We start from the raw sequence: 15,000 nt of genomic DNA, 5'->3' as shown, positions 1-15,000 counted from the left end.
AGTTGTTCGTTTTAAAACCTCGCAGACGATGACTACAGCATAACTTAATGGTTAAAGCTTGGCCGGCCTATAGCGAAGTTCTTGGTTCAAGCCCCTGACGGTGACGTGACAATTTTTCTCCGGACTTGTTTCCCTTCTCACTTCCTCAAACTGATAAATTCCTGACCCGGTGTGTATGGCTGTTATTTTGTGTTCTTTGAATTGAATGTCCCGACTCCTGAACTACAGGGCAAAGTTGCTCCCAGGAGACCAGATGAGGGCCAGGTCCCGCAAGGTGTTAATGACAATCTGGGTCGTAGCGACAAGGATCAAGAGTACCTGACAAACGCCGGTATGTCTTTTGTTTCTGTGTCTTATCGGCGGCATGCACGGCTGCTCAGCCTTTCAGATAGGACTGCCCTGCCCTGCTCTGCCCTGCGCATACTGTACCTGCAATGAGAAGAACAATAACTCAGCAGCTAACGGCAGCGATACTGTCTAATACATGGGTATTCAACAACCCAATAGAGAAAACAGGGGAACAGGTTTGGGGGAGATCTTCTAGAAAGAGCCATAGTATATACCATCATAATTATGATTCCCGTGGCTATGCAAAAGACGTTATTTTACAGTAACGTCTGGCGCTAGCCAGGGTCCACCGCTCTTTAATTCGGTGTAGGTATGCGTGGGCCGTCATCACGTGACGTACCATGGCTGGCCCTATCCCGTACCGTGCCAGCAAAGACTGCTGGCCACATGTTGAAACAGGGCTTTCAACTGCACGATCACAAAGTGAAACAACTTGGTAGAATGTGTATGTACTATGTATGTACTATGTATGTGAAGTGTATCAAGGGAATTCATGCAGCGCAGGGCGATAGTGAGGGTTCGAACCCAGGTTATGCGTTGAAACAAAATAGAAAAATATGAAATAAGCTATGTTCATAGTAGTGTCATAGCATAACGAGAGAGCTTGAACGCTCAGTGCGCTCGCAATGCTTTTTTTGCCTAGTTGGTCATCAATCATGCATGTTATTCGAACTGATGGAAACGTTTTTTTGCAACATAATCATCGGCTACATCATTGTATTGCAAAAACGTTTCCATCAGTTCGAATAACATGCATGATGACCTAGGCAAAAAAAAGCATAGCGAGGGCCCTGAGCTTTCAAGCTCTCTCGTTAAACATGTAGAATTGTAAACACAACTACTAACAGCAACATGTATGCAGAGAGAATTGCTGCTGAGTCCTACGCAGTCCTACTGTGATATCCGTACTAGTGAGCTACCTCACGTGATAGATCATTATCTTTCTACTCCTCTGCTCTAAGTTGTATCAGCCGCGCATGCTTTTCCGTTGTGCTGCTGAGCTTCTCTGTCGTTCTAATTCGACGTTCTAGTTTTGATCTTGAAGTCAACAGTTCCCCTTTTGTCTTGTCCTGAACTGCTCTGGTGTGATCATAATATTTGGCGACGAAGTCCTTGATTCAGCTGCCACGATGAGCACAGTAAAATCATTGAACCCGTTTGATCTGGAACCGCCTGAGTCGGTTGGCCCTCGTTGGGAGAAATGGCTGGCTCGTTTCGATAATTATTTGATTGCAGCAAACATCACGGAAGACGAGCGGCAGAGAGCCCAGCTCTTGCACGGTGGCGGTGAGGACGTGTTTGACGTCTACCTCACCTTTGACAGCAGTAGCATTACAAGTTACGACGACTTGAAGGATGCTCTGACGGCTCACTTCAGTCCGAAGCGCAACAGGGAATACGAGGTCTACTTGTTCCGTCGTGAGAAACAATCTCAGTCGGAGACCCTTGATAGCTACGTAACTCGTCTTAGGCGTTTGGGCAAGCACTGTCAATTTGCAGATATGGACACAGAGCTAAAGTCTCAGGTCGTACAGCACTGTGTGTCGTCGAAGGTACGTGAAAAGGCTTTCATGGAGAGCAGCATGTCGTTGGCAGACCTCCTTACTTATGCACGTTCAGTGGAAGTCACGATGTCGTCTGTGGCAGCCATGGCCGGGGCCAGCAGCTTCAGCAAGCCTGAACATCCCCAAGTCCATAAAGTGGAGAGGCGACACCCATCAAGTCGTGACCAGCCCAGTCCTTCCAGTAAGGCCGTTCGCAAATGTAGCGGATGCGGGGGGAAATGGCACGACAACCGCTCGGATTGCCCAGCATGGGGCAAGACGTGCAAGTCCTGCAGCAGGTCGAATCATTTCGCAAAGGTATGCCGGTCGAAGGCTGTGCATCAGTTTTCCGAGCAGAGAGCCCCGGAGTTCGCATCACCTGACCAGACGGCGGAATACAGTGCGGAGCTGCACCACACCAGTTGCTCTGGTCATGTGCGTTCCAACGTGGATCCTTATATGTGTAGTGTGAGTCTGACTGGCACCCCTGTTGTGTTTGAGATAGACACCGGAGCGGCAGTAACAATAATCAACAAAGCGGAGTACCAGACACTGGCGTCGAAAGATACCAAGCAGCAACTCCCCAGTCTGGAGACGAATGACCTGCCGAGCCTTAGGTCGTATGCTGGCAAGATCATACCAGTTATTGGTCGTCTCATCTGCAATGCCCGTCATGCGAAGAACTCGGCTCAGCTGACCATGTTTGTCGTCGAGGGTTCTGGTCCGAATCTGTTGGGTAGAGACGCGCTGCAGACGCTAAAGCTCAACTGGAACCGAGTCTTCAATGTCACCGGAGATCTGAGCAGTGATCTCCTGAGCAAGCATCCTGATGTTTTCAAGCCCGGACTAGGCACCTGGAAGCACGGCAGTGTCAAGCTTGCAGTCGACCGCAATGCTAGACCTCGCTTCCTGAAAGCTCGCTCTGTGCCTTATGCTCTACAGTCTGCCGTGGAGAAGGAGCTGGACAAACTAGTCGACAACAATGTCATTCAGCCAGTCGAATTCGCTGAGTGGGCAGCACCGATTGTGCCAGTTCTCAAGAGCAATGGCCAAGTCCGCATCTGTGGTGATTACAAGTGCACTGTTAACCAGGCAGCCAAGACAGATAAGTACCCATTGCCGAACATAGAGGATTTGTACGTGAAACTTGCTAATGGCTGTTGCTTCACCAAGCTGGACCTCAGTCAAGCTTATCTCCAATTACCACTGGATGAACAGTCTAAACTTCTTACCACCATCAACACCACGAAGGGACTGTTTGTGTACAACCGACTGCCTTTTGGTGTGTCTTCGGCCCCGAGCATATTTCAACGTACGCTCGACCAATTGCTAGCTGGAATACCAATGGTCGTGATCTACTTGGATGACATCCTTGTCTCTGGCACAACTCGTGAAGAACACGACAAACATCTGAACATGGTTCTGGAACGTCTCAACGCAGCTGGATTGCGTTTGAACCGCACCAAATGTTCATTTGCAAGGTCCTCTGTGACATTCTTAGGTCACATCATCGATGCATCTGGAATTAAGCCCACCAAGGAGAAAGTGCAAGATGTCATTGATGCAAGGGCTCCTACCGACGTCCAAGAGCTGAGAAGCTACCTCGGACTAATCAACTACTACCACAAGTTCATTCCTAACCTGAGCTCAGTACTTGCTCCGTTGTATGAACTATTGTCTTCCAAGAGTTGGGACTGGTCTCATCGTCAACAGTCCGCATTCGAGAGTAGCAAGAAGCTGCTCATTGACTCACCCGTCCGTGTGCATTACGACCCTAAACTACCAATTATTGTGAGCTGTGATGCCTCACCGTATGGCATTGGTGCAGTTTTGTCGCATGTTGTCAATGGCGAGGAGCATCCGGTAATCTTCGCATCGCGTACCCTGTCGTCAGCAGAACGAAACTACGCACAGATTGAGAAGGAAGGCCTCGCCATGGTTTTCGCTGTCAAGCGATTCCACAAGTACCTGTATGGCCAATCATTCACTCTTCAAACAGACCACAAACCTCTGCTGGGTTTGTTCAGCGAGTGTCGGCCCGTTCCTGCTATGGCCAGCGGTCGTATTCAGCGTTGGGCGCTGATGTTAGCCAACTATGACTATGAGCTACAGTACAAGCCCGGCAAATCGAATGGAAACGCTGATGGTCTCAGTCGTCTGCCGGCACCAACGCCAGAATTCCAGGTTCCCGTGCCGGCTGAAACAGTTTTGTCAATGACTGTTTTGGACGGAACTCCCGTGACATCATCGAGCGTTGCGCAATGGTCTCGCCGTGATCCAGTACTTGCATTAGTTCTTAAGTACGTCCAGGAAGGCTGGCCTAACGACGTGCATAGTGATTACCAAGCGTACTACCGTCGTCGAAGTGAACTCTCCATCATCGATGGGTGCTTACTGTTGGGGTCTCGCGTTGTCATTCCGCCCCAAGGCCGAGAAAAGTTACTGGAAGAGTTACATTTCAGCCATCCCGGCATAACCAGAATGAAGTCGCTCGCCCGCAGCTACGTCTGGTGGCCATCGATCGATGCCGAAATTGAACTCAAGGTCCGCAGCTGTGAGCCATGTCAAGCAACCCAGAAGTCTCCAGCACTACAGCCATTGCATCCCTGGGAGTGGCCAGGCAAACCCTGGACCCGACTGCACATTGATTATGCAGGCCCTGTGGAAGGCAAGATGCTACTTGTGATCGTCGACAGCCACAGCAAGTACATCGACGTGCACGCCGTTCCATCTGCTACGTCGACAGCTACCATTGGCAAGCTTCGTGAGTGTTTCGCTACACATGGTCTTCCGCAACAGCTTGTCTCGGATAATGGCTCAGTGTTCACCAGCTCGGAGTTTCAACAATTCTGCTCAAGTAACGGTATCAAGCATACCTTGGTTTCACCCTACCACCCAGCAAGCAACGGTCTTGCTGAACGAGCAGTTCAAACAGTCAAATCCGGCTTGAAGAAATTGTCAGGTGCTGGTGGAGACCTAGCGTCACGGTTACACCGCTTTCTGTTTCATTATCGCTTAACGCCTCAGTCAACAACAGGCCAGTCACCATTTCAGCTGCTTATGAACCGCACGCCACGTTCTCGTCTTGACCTGACGTTTCCAGATACATCAGCACGTGTCTTGAACAAGCAAGGTGCTGCTGTTGACCGTCGCACAGCTCGGGCGTCGGATCTCTGTTGTGGTGATGCTGTTTGGGTGATTAACTTCACATCGACGCCTAAATGGATGCCTGGTGTGCTGGAAGAATGTCTTGGTCCAGCCACGTTTACTGTACGTCTGGAGGATGGTCGCATATGGAAGCGCCATGCTGATCACATTAGACGCCGTCTTCCGTCCGAGGGAGGAGAAATGCTACCCGAGAGTGCAGGCATATCCGACCGGTCATCACCGCCATCAACTTCAACTTTGGCAACTGCACAGCCGCCGTCACATACAGATGCCGAATCACCACAGCCGTCACAGCCAGAGGTTGCCGCCAGCCGCCAGGATGTGGAATCAACATCGCTATCCTCTTCTGCATCTGCTGCACCTTCTGCTGAATCTTCTACTCAGTCTTCTGCTATCTCTGTTAATTCTCCTAGCTCTAATCTGCGCAGGTCTACACGCTCAAGGAAGTCCCCTGATCGTATGAACTTGTAACTGCAGACCTGCTGGGTTTTGCATTCAGCTCTCTGTTGATATTTGCAGTTCCTTAGTGTGTTACATTGAACTCGCTTCTCGTATCCGCAACAAATTATAGTGAACTCATTTCTCATACTATTGCTTATGTGTTCCTCATCTAATGGTGGAGGGATGTGATATCCGTACTAGTGAGCTACCTCACGTGATAGATCATTATCTTTCTACTCCTCTGCTCTAAGTTGTATCAGCCGCGCATGCTTTTCCGTTGTGCTGCTGAGCTTCTCTGTCGTTCTAATTCGACGTTCTAGTTTTGATCTTGAAGTCAACAGTTCCCCTTTTGTCTTGTCCTGAACTGCTCTGGTGTGATCATAATACCTACGCAGCAGGTAATCTAGCCTAGGATTATCACCGTCATTACACTATGTGTGTGTGTGGGACTACAGTAGTAACTTGTGACTTGTAAGCATCCAGATTACAGAATATAATTGAGCCAGTGCTGATGGTATGTGACTGGCGTGTACCACTGAGTGTCCGCCTACAGATGTAAGTTACTGCTAGCTACTGTTAGCCAGTTAGCACAGAGTGCAGTGCTAACAAACCGTATTTTTGATGTGGTCATTTAAAAAATCTTGGTAGTAGTCTGGGTCACTATCTTTTTTGCAGCGTGTCCTCCATTATTCCACATCTGCTGTCGTATAATAACATTGCTTTGTGCATGTGTGTGTGTGTGTGTGTGTGTGTGTGTCTGTGTGTGTCTGTGTGTTCAATGTGCACACACACACACACACACACACACACACACACACACACTCTCATATACAGATGTTGATGATTCCCTGGTGGACATGCCCACTGCAGTCGACATTATCGTGGAGAGCGAGGACAATGCCGATGTCGGAGTGGACATACCGGACGGTGCAGCAGCAGGAGGAGCAGCCGCTGATGATGATGATGATGATGATGCATGTGAGGAAGAGATGGATGTTGACGACACCGCAGTGGATAATGATGACGATTGTGGTGTGACAGAGGTGCACAGTGCAAACCTGAACCTTGAAGATGTCACCACCGTGCCTGATGCTATCGATGCTCACCACGAGCAGGATATTGTCGAGCGGCAAGTTGAGCAGGAGCTGGATGAGGCCAGAGAGCAGGAAATTGACGCAAAGGAAGCGGCCGAGAAAGCTTTAGCTGAGCCAGCCGACGAGGATAGTGATGATGACTAAACTCTCATGTGCTGTCCAATCATTCCCTACCTTTGTACCATTTCGTATTTTGAAAACAATTGTTTTCCTTCATTCATTCGGACGTTTTTCCTTCAATAGGAAGTAATAAATGCTTCCCCGATGGCATCATTTCTTATCAAATTCGCCTCTCTATTATATAGATATTATCAATGAGAATAGACACTTGCTTGGGTTGGAGTCAATACAGTGCTCACTATAGGTAGCAATGAACCTAGAAATACACCCAACAACTATCTACTCTATATTTTGTCGCAGAGTAGATTCCTATTGAATGCATGCCAAGCGTTGAACCATTTTTATTTCCTGCTTCACTTGTACAATAGTACAGTACCAGTGTGGGTTTCAAGCAGCTGCGTGCGATGCATAGTCTCGTGCTATTGAAACTTGCTACTGTGTTGATGCAGCTGTTGTCCTGCCGCTGTCCCGCATCACCTATTGATCAAATAAAGATGTGTGCAGAGGTGCTGGAGAATTCCTCCATTTAAGAAAACCAATCGGCACAGTGAGTCAAACACGCTCTCGTGCGCACCATTCGGATAGTTTTCGCTTCAGCGTGAGTAGATGAGAGCTGGAATGTGCAGACACCCATAAATTACGTCAGTTATATAATTTGTAATTCCCTTTGTTTACTGCCTAATAGCTGGTTGCCATGCCGCAGAGGTTTCATGCATACAGTCACGATCAGTATTCTATTCACTCTGTCTCTCTGTCTGTCTTTCTCTCTGTGTGTCTGTCTCTCTGTGTGTCTGTCTTTCTCTCTGTCTGTCTGTCTCTCTCACACACCCACACCCACACGGCCCAAGTCAGTTATACTCCGGACTGGCATGGCGATACTGAAAGGAGTTGCACATTCCACCCTAGTGAGACGTACACAACCTACTTCCAAGCATAATCATAATGGTACTTTGAAATGTGGGAGAGTTGGAACAAGGAAAAACTGGAACAAGCAAAGGTGACATACACTGAGAGAACGCGAAGAGTCCCAACTTCTCTGACTAGCAACTTTCAGACAAGTGACATGCATTGAAACAAATAAAATAAAAAGAGCAAAATGCTGCACTACCTGCGTGCATGCACAAAATAACATCAAGAGTACTCTTGATAACATGCATAGCTGAATTGTGGGATAAAAAAACTGAGCTCAATTATTATCATGATAAAAATACGGCAGACACCCCAAAGGCAATTACGGCCTGAAACTTGCAATGGCACAGTTAACATCATACATGGTGGCAGTGCATTGGTCCTGCATAGACACTGTGACCAGACAAGCAAGCAAACTGTAGCGCTGCATTGCTTGTGCACAACCAGCAGCAACATTACTTGTCAAATTTCAATGTACCAGCACTGCTATCACCTGCCCTGCTGACAACATTACACCAAAGGGAAATATAAAATGCCCCGCTAGCATCACTGAGACTCTTTAGCTGGTCCGGCAAGTGGTTTCTAGGTCATTCAATGTTATCACTCAAACCTGCAAGGACTCACAGCTAAGATTTCTTTGAACGCTTCGACGATGGCGCAGACTTTGATTCCTGCTTCTTGGCCTTGGCCTTTGACTTGGCCTTGCCGCCTGATGCATACTTTGCTTCGAGCGACGCAAAGAAACTATCTGCATCACCTTCTCGTTGTGCTTGTCTGCGTTTGATCAATGCCGACAGGGAGTTTTCATCTCCAGAAACACCACCAATAGCAGCAAGGGCCTCCTCCGCTTCCGCTGCTTCGGCTTGAGCCGCCTTCCTCCGACGCTTACGCGATCTCTTACTCTCTTCTGCGTAGGCTTTGAACTTTGGTACCTCCTTCGCCTTTATCCAACCATCAATGAGGACACGAAATCTATCTTCATCCTCGTATGTGGAGCATAGCACCTTAGTCAAGATTTCTTCCATGCTGCCATTGCTACTTACATACGCTTCTTTCAAATCGCTCTTCTCTTCTTCCGAGTCACGGTAAGTTTTGGCAAAAGCTTCGATATCATCCACCGTGATCTTCGTGAATCTCAGTCTCCAATAATCGTACCAGTCTTTATCAGATTCTGCTGAATCCTCATCATCAACTATGCCTTGCTCATCGTACAGGGCACGTTTCTCCTTGTCACTCAAGACACCATATAGCTTCACAAGCACCTGGAATTTGCGGGTGGCGAATTCCTTCTCACTCTCTTCAACTCGGTCTGGGTGGACCTTCAGCGAGGCTTTGTAATAGTGCTTCTTGATCTCAGCGTCCGATGCCGTCTTGGTCAGTCCCAGGGCATGGTACAAGTCTCTCGTCTCGTACAGTTCTTCCACTGTATCCAAAAATGATGACATGTTTATTGTGGGAGCTTTTGCCTCAATTCCAGAAGCGTGTTAGTTATAGATGACTTCCAAACTACTAAACGCTATTCTGAACTTTCGCCAGCGCCATTCACCATCAGCTGAAAGTCTGATTCAGGAAAAGTGAGTCGAAGGATGAAGCAGAATTGGTAACTGTATTATGAAGTGTAACCTTTACATCAAAATATTGAAGCATTTTCGGGTTTATTTGGCCTTGCTTGCGCTTGGCGCCGTTTTCAAAAATCAAAAAACACTTCCAGAATTCTAGAACAAACAAAAAAACACAGAATATGACGTCGCGCGATCGCATCGCTAATACAGTTACCATGGTTACTACATGTATTACCGTATGTAGATGTACCGCACAGAAAATGTTTGGAGCAGGGAGTCGTAAAATACCAGGTATTTTACGACTCCCTGGCTTGTACTTGTTGTAGATCTAGCCACACGCGCGTGCACGAGATCGAGATCGTGGTTCTGTGACGTCAGTTGGGGTGGTGTATACGTGTACAGTCAGACTCAAGCTCTACAGACTACACTCAGCTAGTATAGCTGTCAAGACAGACAGTGTCATCAGACATGGTGCATATCAGGGAGTAGTACAATACCGTGGTATTGTACTACTCCCTGGTGCATATCGCGATCATGACACTGGCCTGCCTGATCGATCACGCTTTGCTGAACACAAATCACGCATTTGAGTTGAAACACAAAAAGTCAAAAATCACTCAGAATACATGATTGTACTGTTCTTGTCACTTTTCGAACATCTCGGTGGCAGCAAAGAGATGGCACGATCTCTGGGGCCTTGAATAACGCTTGATGTTGACACCCGCGATTTGCGAGGTCATGATGGTGGTGTAGAGTGGTTTGTCTTATGAAGCGTGACAGTCATTTAGTGTGCTTCCCACTCAGCTGATTGGTAATTCGCTATTTGCGCGGTTTGCTCTCGTTTGAGGATGGGCGGATAAGCCCAGAGCTGTGTGAACACTCAAAGTAAGGAGTGACAAGAGCAGTAGAGGTTGAGAAAGAAAGAAAACGGTAGAACTGAAGGATGTCATTGTCTTATAGTAATGGCGAGCGCACAGCTCTGCTGGGAGCTTACAACGAGGCCAAAATTGAGTTAGAGTCGACTGAAAAGTCGTTTCACATCCTGACGATTTTCAATTTCTTGCTGACTATTGTGCTGTGGCTGATCGAGGCACAGGTAAGAGAACAGTGATGTTATGTTTGTGTGCAATACTGGTGCTGCCTGTGTTTTCCTGAAGTAGAGTAGAGTTGAATTTGTCTTGTCAAGCATTGTACATGTGCTAGCCGCACTCGCACTGAATGTTCCATTGTATAGTATAGTATAGGATTAATTACATGATTGTCATGGTTTGAAGTACACAATTGAGTGCTCTCACGATCACGTGCACTGTGCAGTGCAATACGTAACGTCGTTGCAGTCTCAAAGGTCATGTCTAACCACTACAGCACTAGCACTCATGATCTCATCTCGGCATTATTCGCAGTCCATGATTATCATGATGTGGGTGTTATTCGCCATACTGCCCATAGACTTGGTGCTGGCAGGGCCGGAGGAAGGAGTTTGGGAGTGGTCCGGTGAACTTTTGAGGGGGTCTGGGGGACCTCCCCCGGGAGAAATATTTAAAATTTACGTGAAATAGAGCGAATTTGGGCATCTCTAAGGCTCCAGAAAATGCAGAAAATTATAGTAAAAGAACACAAACACAACTTTTTTTTATCCATATCAGCCATACAGTGCAAGTGCCGGTCACGGAGTCCTGAGCTACTTCGAAGCACATCACACGTCGGCAATACAGTCGAGTCATGTACCTCTGGATTTTTTTACACCGGTTTTAAACGAATCACATGGACCACCCAGCTGGGAAAGTGGTCCGGCCATGGCCGGACCAGCCTGACCGGTTCCGCCGGCCCTGGCTGGAGAGAGAGAGAGAGAGAGGTGTAGGCATAGATCTACATGGTGCAGGGACAATGTGCAGTGAAGCGCTGACCCAGTGCATTTATGTTACTGTACTTCATGTGGATTGACAACACTACAACAATCCAAGTCAGGACTACAGGAGGTAGCCATTGCAGGCTTCGTCTTCAAGCTCTGCTTGTACACTGCACTGCATGCACACATGCGCACACTATACGTATGTACATCACTACATCTCCCCCTTCAATAAAAAAAGAGGAGAAGAAATCAAATAAAGGAACAAAGTGAAGAGGGAAAAGAAAGGAAAAGCCGATTAATCGAAGAGAAAAAAATCAGAAGAAAAAAACCGAAACGAATGCGCATGCCAGTCATTCAAAGCTGGAAATCACTGAGAGAAAAAAAAACACAAAACAAAACACAACCACGCTACATACTAGGTAGAGGAAATTTCGAAAGCGGCTGTGAATGAAGGAAAGGGAAGGAAGAAAGAAACAAAAAACTTCACCGCAAAAACAAAAAAGGTAAAATGGTCTCTACGTGCCCATGGACACATTGTCCCACAGCAACAGCAGTCATCCATAAGCCGCTCTGGCCTTCTCTGTAAGGGTTACCTGACGGTCATCATGAAAGCACTTGGGAGACTCACTGGCTGGTGGACTGGTCTGACCCCTGGTAGGAGAAACTGGACGAGGCGAAGAACACGCGGGTGAGGCGTCAGTAAGTGCAGAACAGGTGAGAGGGGCCTCAGCTTCCGTTGACGCTGGCACCAATGGCTCGCTACCTGTAGCCGATTGTGGTGCGGCCGGGCTAGTCGGACTCGGAACATGAACAGGAGGCGTGGACAGCGGTGACTTGGGTGCTGAGGCGACGAACTCAGGCCAATCAGACGATGCAGCAGCAGGTGAGACCAATTGTCTGACATGTTGGTGGTTACGAAGCAGAATCCGGACACCGTCGGTTACTCCCACTTGCCTCCCGTACTGCTCCACCACGGTCCACGGCTTGGCTGGATCATTGTATCCGTCATGGAGTATCACCCGCTTGCCAGATGTGGCAAGGCCTTCACTCCCCGACGCGTCATGATCACGTGCCATTGCGGCCTTGGCTTTCAGCTGGATGCTGGGCTTAACGATGCGTGGAGGGATAACGGTAGGAACTCTGCTACGCAATGGACGAGGGAACAGAGCTTCGTTTGGAGAGGTTCCCAACATGCGGTGTCGAGAATGTCGGATGTGGAACAGAACCTGGTTCAGTCGTCGACGGAAATGTAAATGAGGCTTGCGTGCCACCATTCTTTCCTTGACGAGACAATGGAGTCGTTCCACCATGCCTTTGGAGCGTGGATAACTTGGGCTGGAGCGGATGTGACGAATGCCCAGCCGCTGCAAGAAAGTGGTCATCTGCTCCGATTCAAACTGTGGCCCGTTATCCGAAAGCAGTACAGACGGTAGACCAAATAGGGCAAATACTTCATCTAGCTCGTCCACGATAGCTGTAGTGGTTGTAGAGGACAGAACCTTGAGGATAGGGTACCGGGAGCCATAATCAATGAGGGAGAGAACAGAGTGGCCCTCAATAGATACCAGGTCGATTGCCAGCTTCTCCCACACGCCTTCTATCTCAGTGGGGAGAAGATCTTGTGGACTGTTTGCGCGACGTTGCCAACACTCGGAGCAACGTTCCACATGCAGACTAGCGTCCTTGGTGAGCCCTGGCCACCAAACCCTCTGCCGGAGGGAATCTTGAAAGGCTTCCTAGCCCGGGTGTCCCTCATGCGCTAATGCCATGACGGAATGGCGTAGCCCGTCTGGTATCACAACACATGCCGACAATAGCAACACACCGTCAGCTCCTGTGAGTCAGATTTTTCCATGTTACAATTTTTTCCTTGGCTCACCATCTGAGTTATTTTATATTGTAAACCTGCTCATGTCATTTATCTCACTGGGTGTTTTACACTTAGTCAGGTAAGGCCGAACACAGGTAGTTGTGTGGTCGGTTTCCCCGACAGACGTTACTTTGCTGTCGACCGTAAACTTTTTTAAAAAATTTTGAACTTACCGTGGACATGTATAGCACTTTCCAGCTTGAATAGCTACCAGTACTGTGTGCATGGTGTCGGTTTCACTACTAGCATGCCGTGTGCACGATGTGTAGGTTGGTCATGACGGTCCACTAGTATCGTAGAAGAGTAGTAGTAGTAGTAGATGAAGTGTGAAGATGCACTCATGAAATGCTGCATGTTTTGTAGTCTTTCACACGAAGACTGTTAAAGCACCGACACGAATCACATGATCTTGGCTTATTCTTACGTAATGTGTCGAAACTTCGTGGTGGTGCTCAAAATATTTTTATTTTAATGTATCAAACTGCTGGTTTACAGATCATGTGCTGCTTTTTGTATGTGTTGGGAGCTGCTGTAGCTGCTACATAAGTACATATGCAAGTAACAGCAAGAGTGCGTAACCCCCAGAGTGTGCATGGGCTTATGTCACAGGATATAGGAAATTCCGGGCAATCATTTATGTACAAGTAGGACGATCTGGTGTGAAGTTCAGATAGCACCTATATGTACATGTACCCGTATCTGTACCTGTAGTCCTGTACTAACTTCTATTACCGGTGTATATGTACATGTACATGTATGCAGTGACATCACACTGGTGTATAGTAAGCAGTGACATCGCACTGGTGGGTGTGCCTGTAACTACTTTATGCAGTTCATAGTAATCACACTGCTACTAGTATTGATGGATCAATCGGTAGATTCGGCTCTGTTTTTCTTTCCTTTCTTTCTTGTTTTGAATTGTATGTTGAACTCATTGGATCTGTTTGTATTCTGTATCTCGTTATCGTTATATTTTCCTCTAGCCCTCTCGCTTAGGATGAGCTTTCTTTTTTATGGCAGCTTAAGCGAAGGCTAAATACCTGCTTTATGCAGGTTGATGCCAACGCGAACAAGCAAAGTAATAATAATAACTAGTATTATTGTGTCATGCCTCACACTGGTCACGTTACTACTGTCCTTTCCTGCTGGTTAAGCAGACCAGTGTGAGCACGGGTGTTAGATTCATTTACAGCAGCAGTAGCTGGGTGCATGTGGTGTGGTGCTTTCAACGTCATACTCATGTTACTACTGTTACTACACAGCACCTCCGGTCTTGAGTTGCAGGAAGCTTAGATTGGCTTGTTGCTACCAGCTGTCTGGATGTCGCCTTTCTTCGGCTTTCTTCCCTTTTTTTGTAGCTGTGCTTCCTGCTCTGCAGCTGTGCTTTCTGTGTAAAGTCCTGGCCAGAGAAATTTCCACCTCATGAATATAATAGCGCCAGGCGCTACGCGGCCCTAGCAACACACACACACACATTAGGGTTCTAGCCAGGTAAATATAGTGGGGGGGGGGCAGGGGAAACAGTTACCTCGTAGCGCATTTTTTCCATATTCCATAATTGTCCTACCACCCAAAATGCAACATATCCTGACTTCACCCCAGACAAGTGTGCCGTTATGAACCCTATGTTAGTGACTATCGACTGCATTTTTCGTTGAATGGCCTGAATACACAAAACGGCAAATAAGTGTGTGTGTGGGGGGGGGGGGGGGGCTGCACACACTCAGACCTGCCCATCGCGGAAGCGATGATAGCGAACAGCTATGTTAGACATAGCAACTTGTGCTGGGATTACACCATTCAACAGCTTGCAAGGCGGATGAATTGACTGCCACTAATTTTAGCCTGGTATCCACCACACCACTGATTGAAGTGGCTTTTTTGGCCAGTGAATCCCTATTTTTCATTTTTTCATTTTTTTACACGCACGCCAAACCACATACTCCGGCATACGCTGGCTGTTGGTAACCACCCAGGAGAATGAAAGAAGAGCTAGGAGAATGAGAAAGAGAAGAAAGACGTGTGCGACCATAAATCGTCGGGAATTAAACCCGCAACCTCGCACATTTGCACACACACACACACACACACA

General features: G+C 47.7%; 3 protein-coding genes across 6 annotated transcripts in view; 2 read left to right on the top strand and 1 right to left on the bottom strand.

The window, feature by feature from the left end:
* The window catches only part of LOC135816150 (1-phosphatidylinositol 4,5-bisphosphate phosphodiesterase delta-1-like), a 40,404-nt gene extending 33,113 nt beyond the window's left edge, over window positions 1-7,291 (top strand). For 3 of the 4 annotated variants that reach the window (XM_065329541.1, XM_065329538.1, XM_065329542.1), the window contains 2 exons: window positions 229-331; window positions 6,336-7,291. In XM_065329541.1, coding sequence (XP_065185613.1) covers window positions 229-331; window positions 6,336-6,739 — 507 coding nt within the window. In that variant the 3' untranslated portion in view covers window positions 6,740-7,291. The remainder of the gene's footprint in view (window positions 1-228; window positions 332-6,335) is intronic. The other variant, XM_065329540.1, reaches the window with a different exon arrangement.
* Window positions 7,292-7,617: 326 nt separating this feature from the next.
* LOC135816152 (dnaJ homolog subfamily C member 9-like) lies at window positions 7,618-9,255 on the bottom strand. The gene has a single exon (XM_065329544.1). It carries the CDS (start codon window positions 9,067-9,069, stop codon window positions 8,251-8,253), a length of 819 nt encoding a protein of 272 aa, XP_065185616.1. The 5' UTR covers window positions 9,070-9,255; the 3' UTR covers window positions 7,618-8,250.
* Window positions 9,256-9,817: 562 nt separating this feature from the next.
* The window catches only part of LOC135816149 (stAR-related lipid transfer protein 3-like), a 14,791-nt gene continuing 9,608 nt past the window's right edge, over window positions 9,818-15,000 (top strand). Inside the window, exon 1 of the mRNA XM_065329537.1 lies at window positions 9,818-10,282. Coding sequence (XP_065185609.1) covers window positions 10,130-10,282 — 153 coding nt within the window. The 5' untranslated portion in view covers window positions 9,818-10,129. The remainder of the gene's footprint in view (window positions 10,283-15,000) is intronic.

Source organism: Sycon ciliatum, chromosome 4, assembly GCF_964019385.1.
Source record: "Sycon ciliatum chromosome 4, ocSycCili1.1, whole genome shotgun sequence".
In the NCBI taxonomy this organism is placed as follows: Eukaryota; Metazoa; Porifera; class Calcarea; order Leucosolenida; family Sycettidae; genus Sycon; species Sycon ciliatum.
This window is presented reverse-complemented; position numbering and strand designations above follow the sequence as displayed.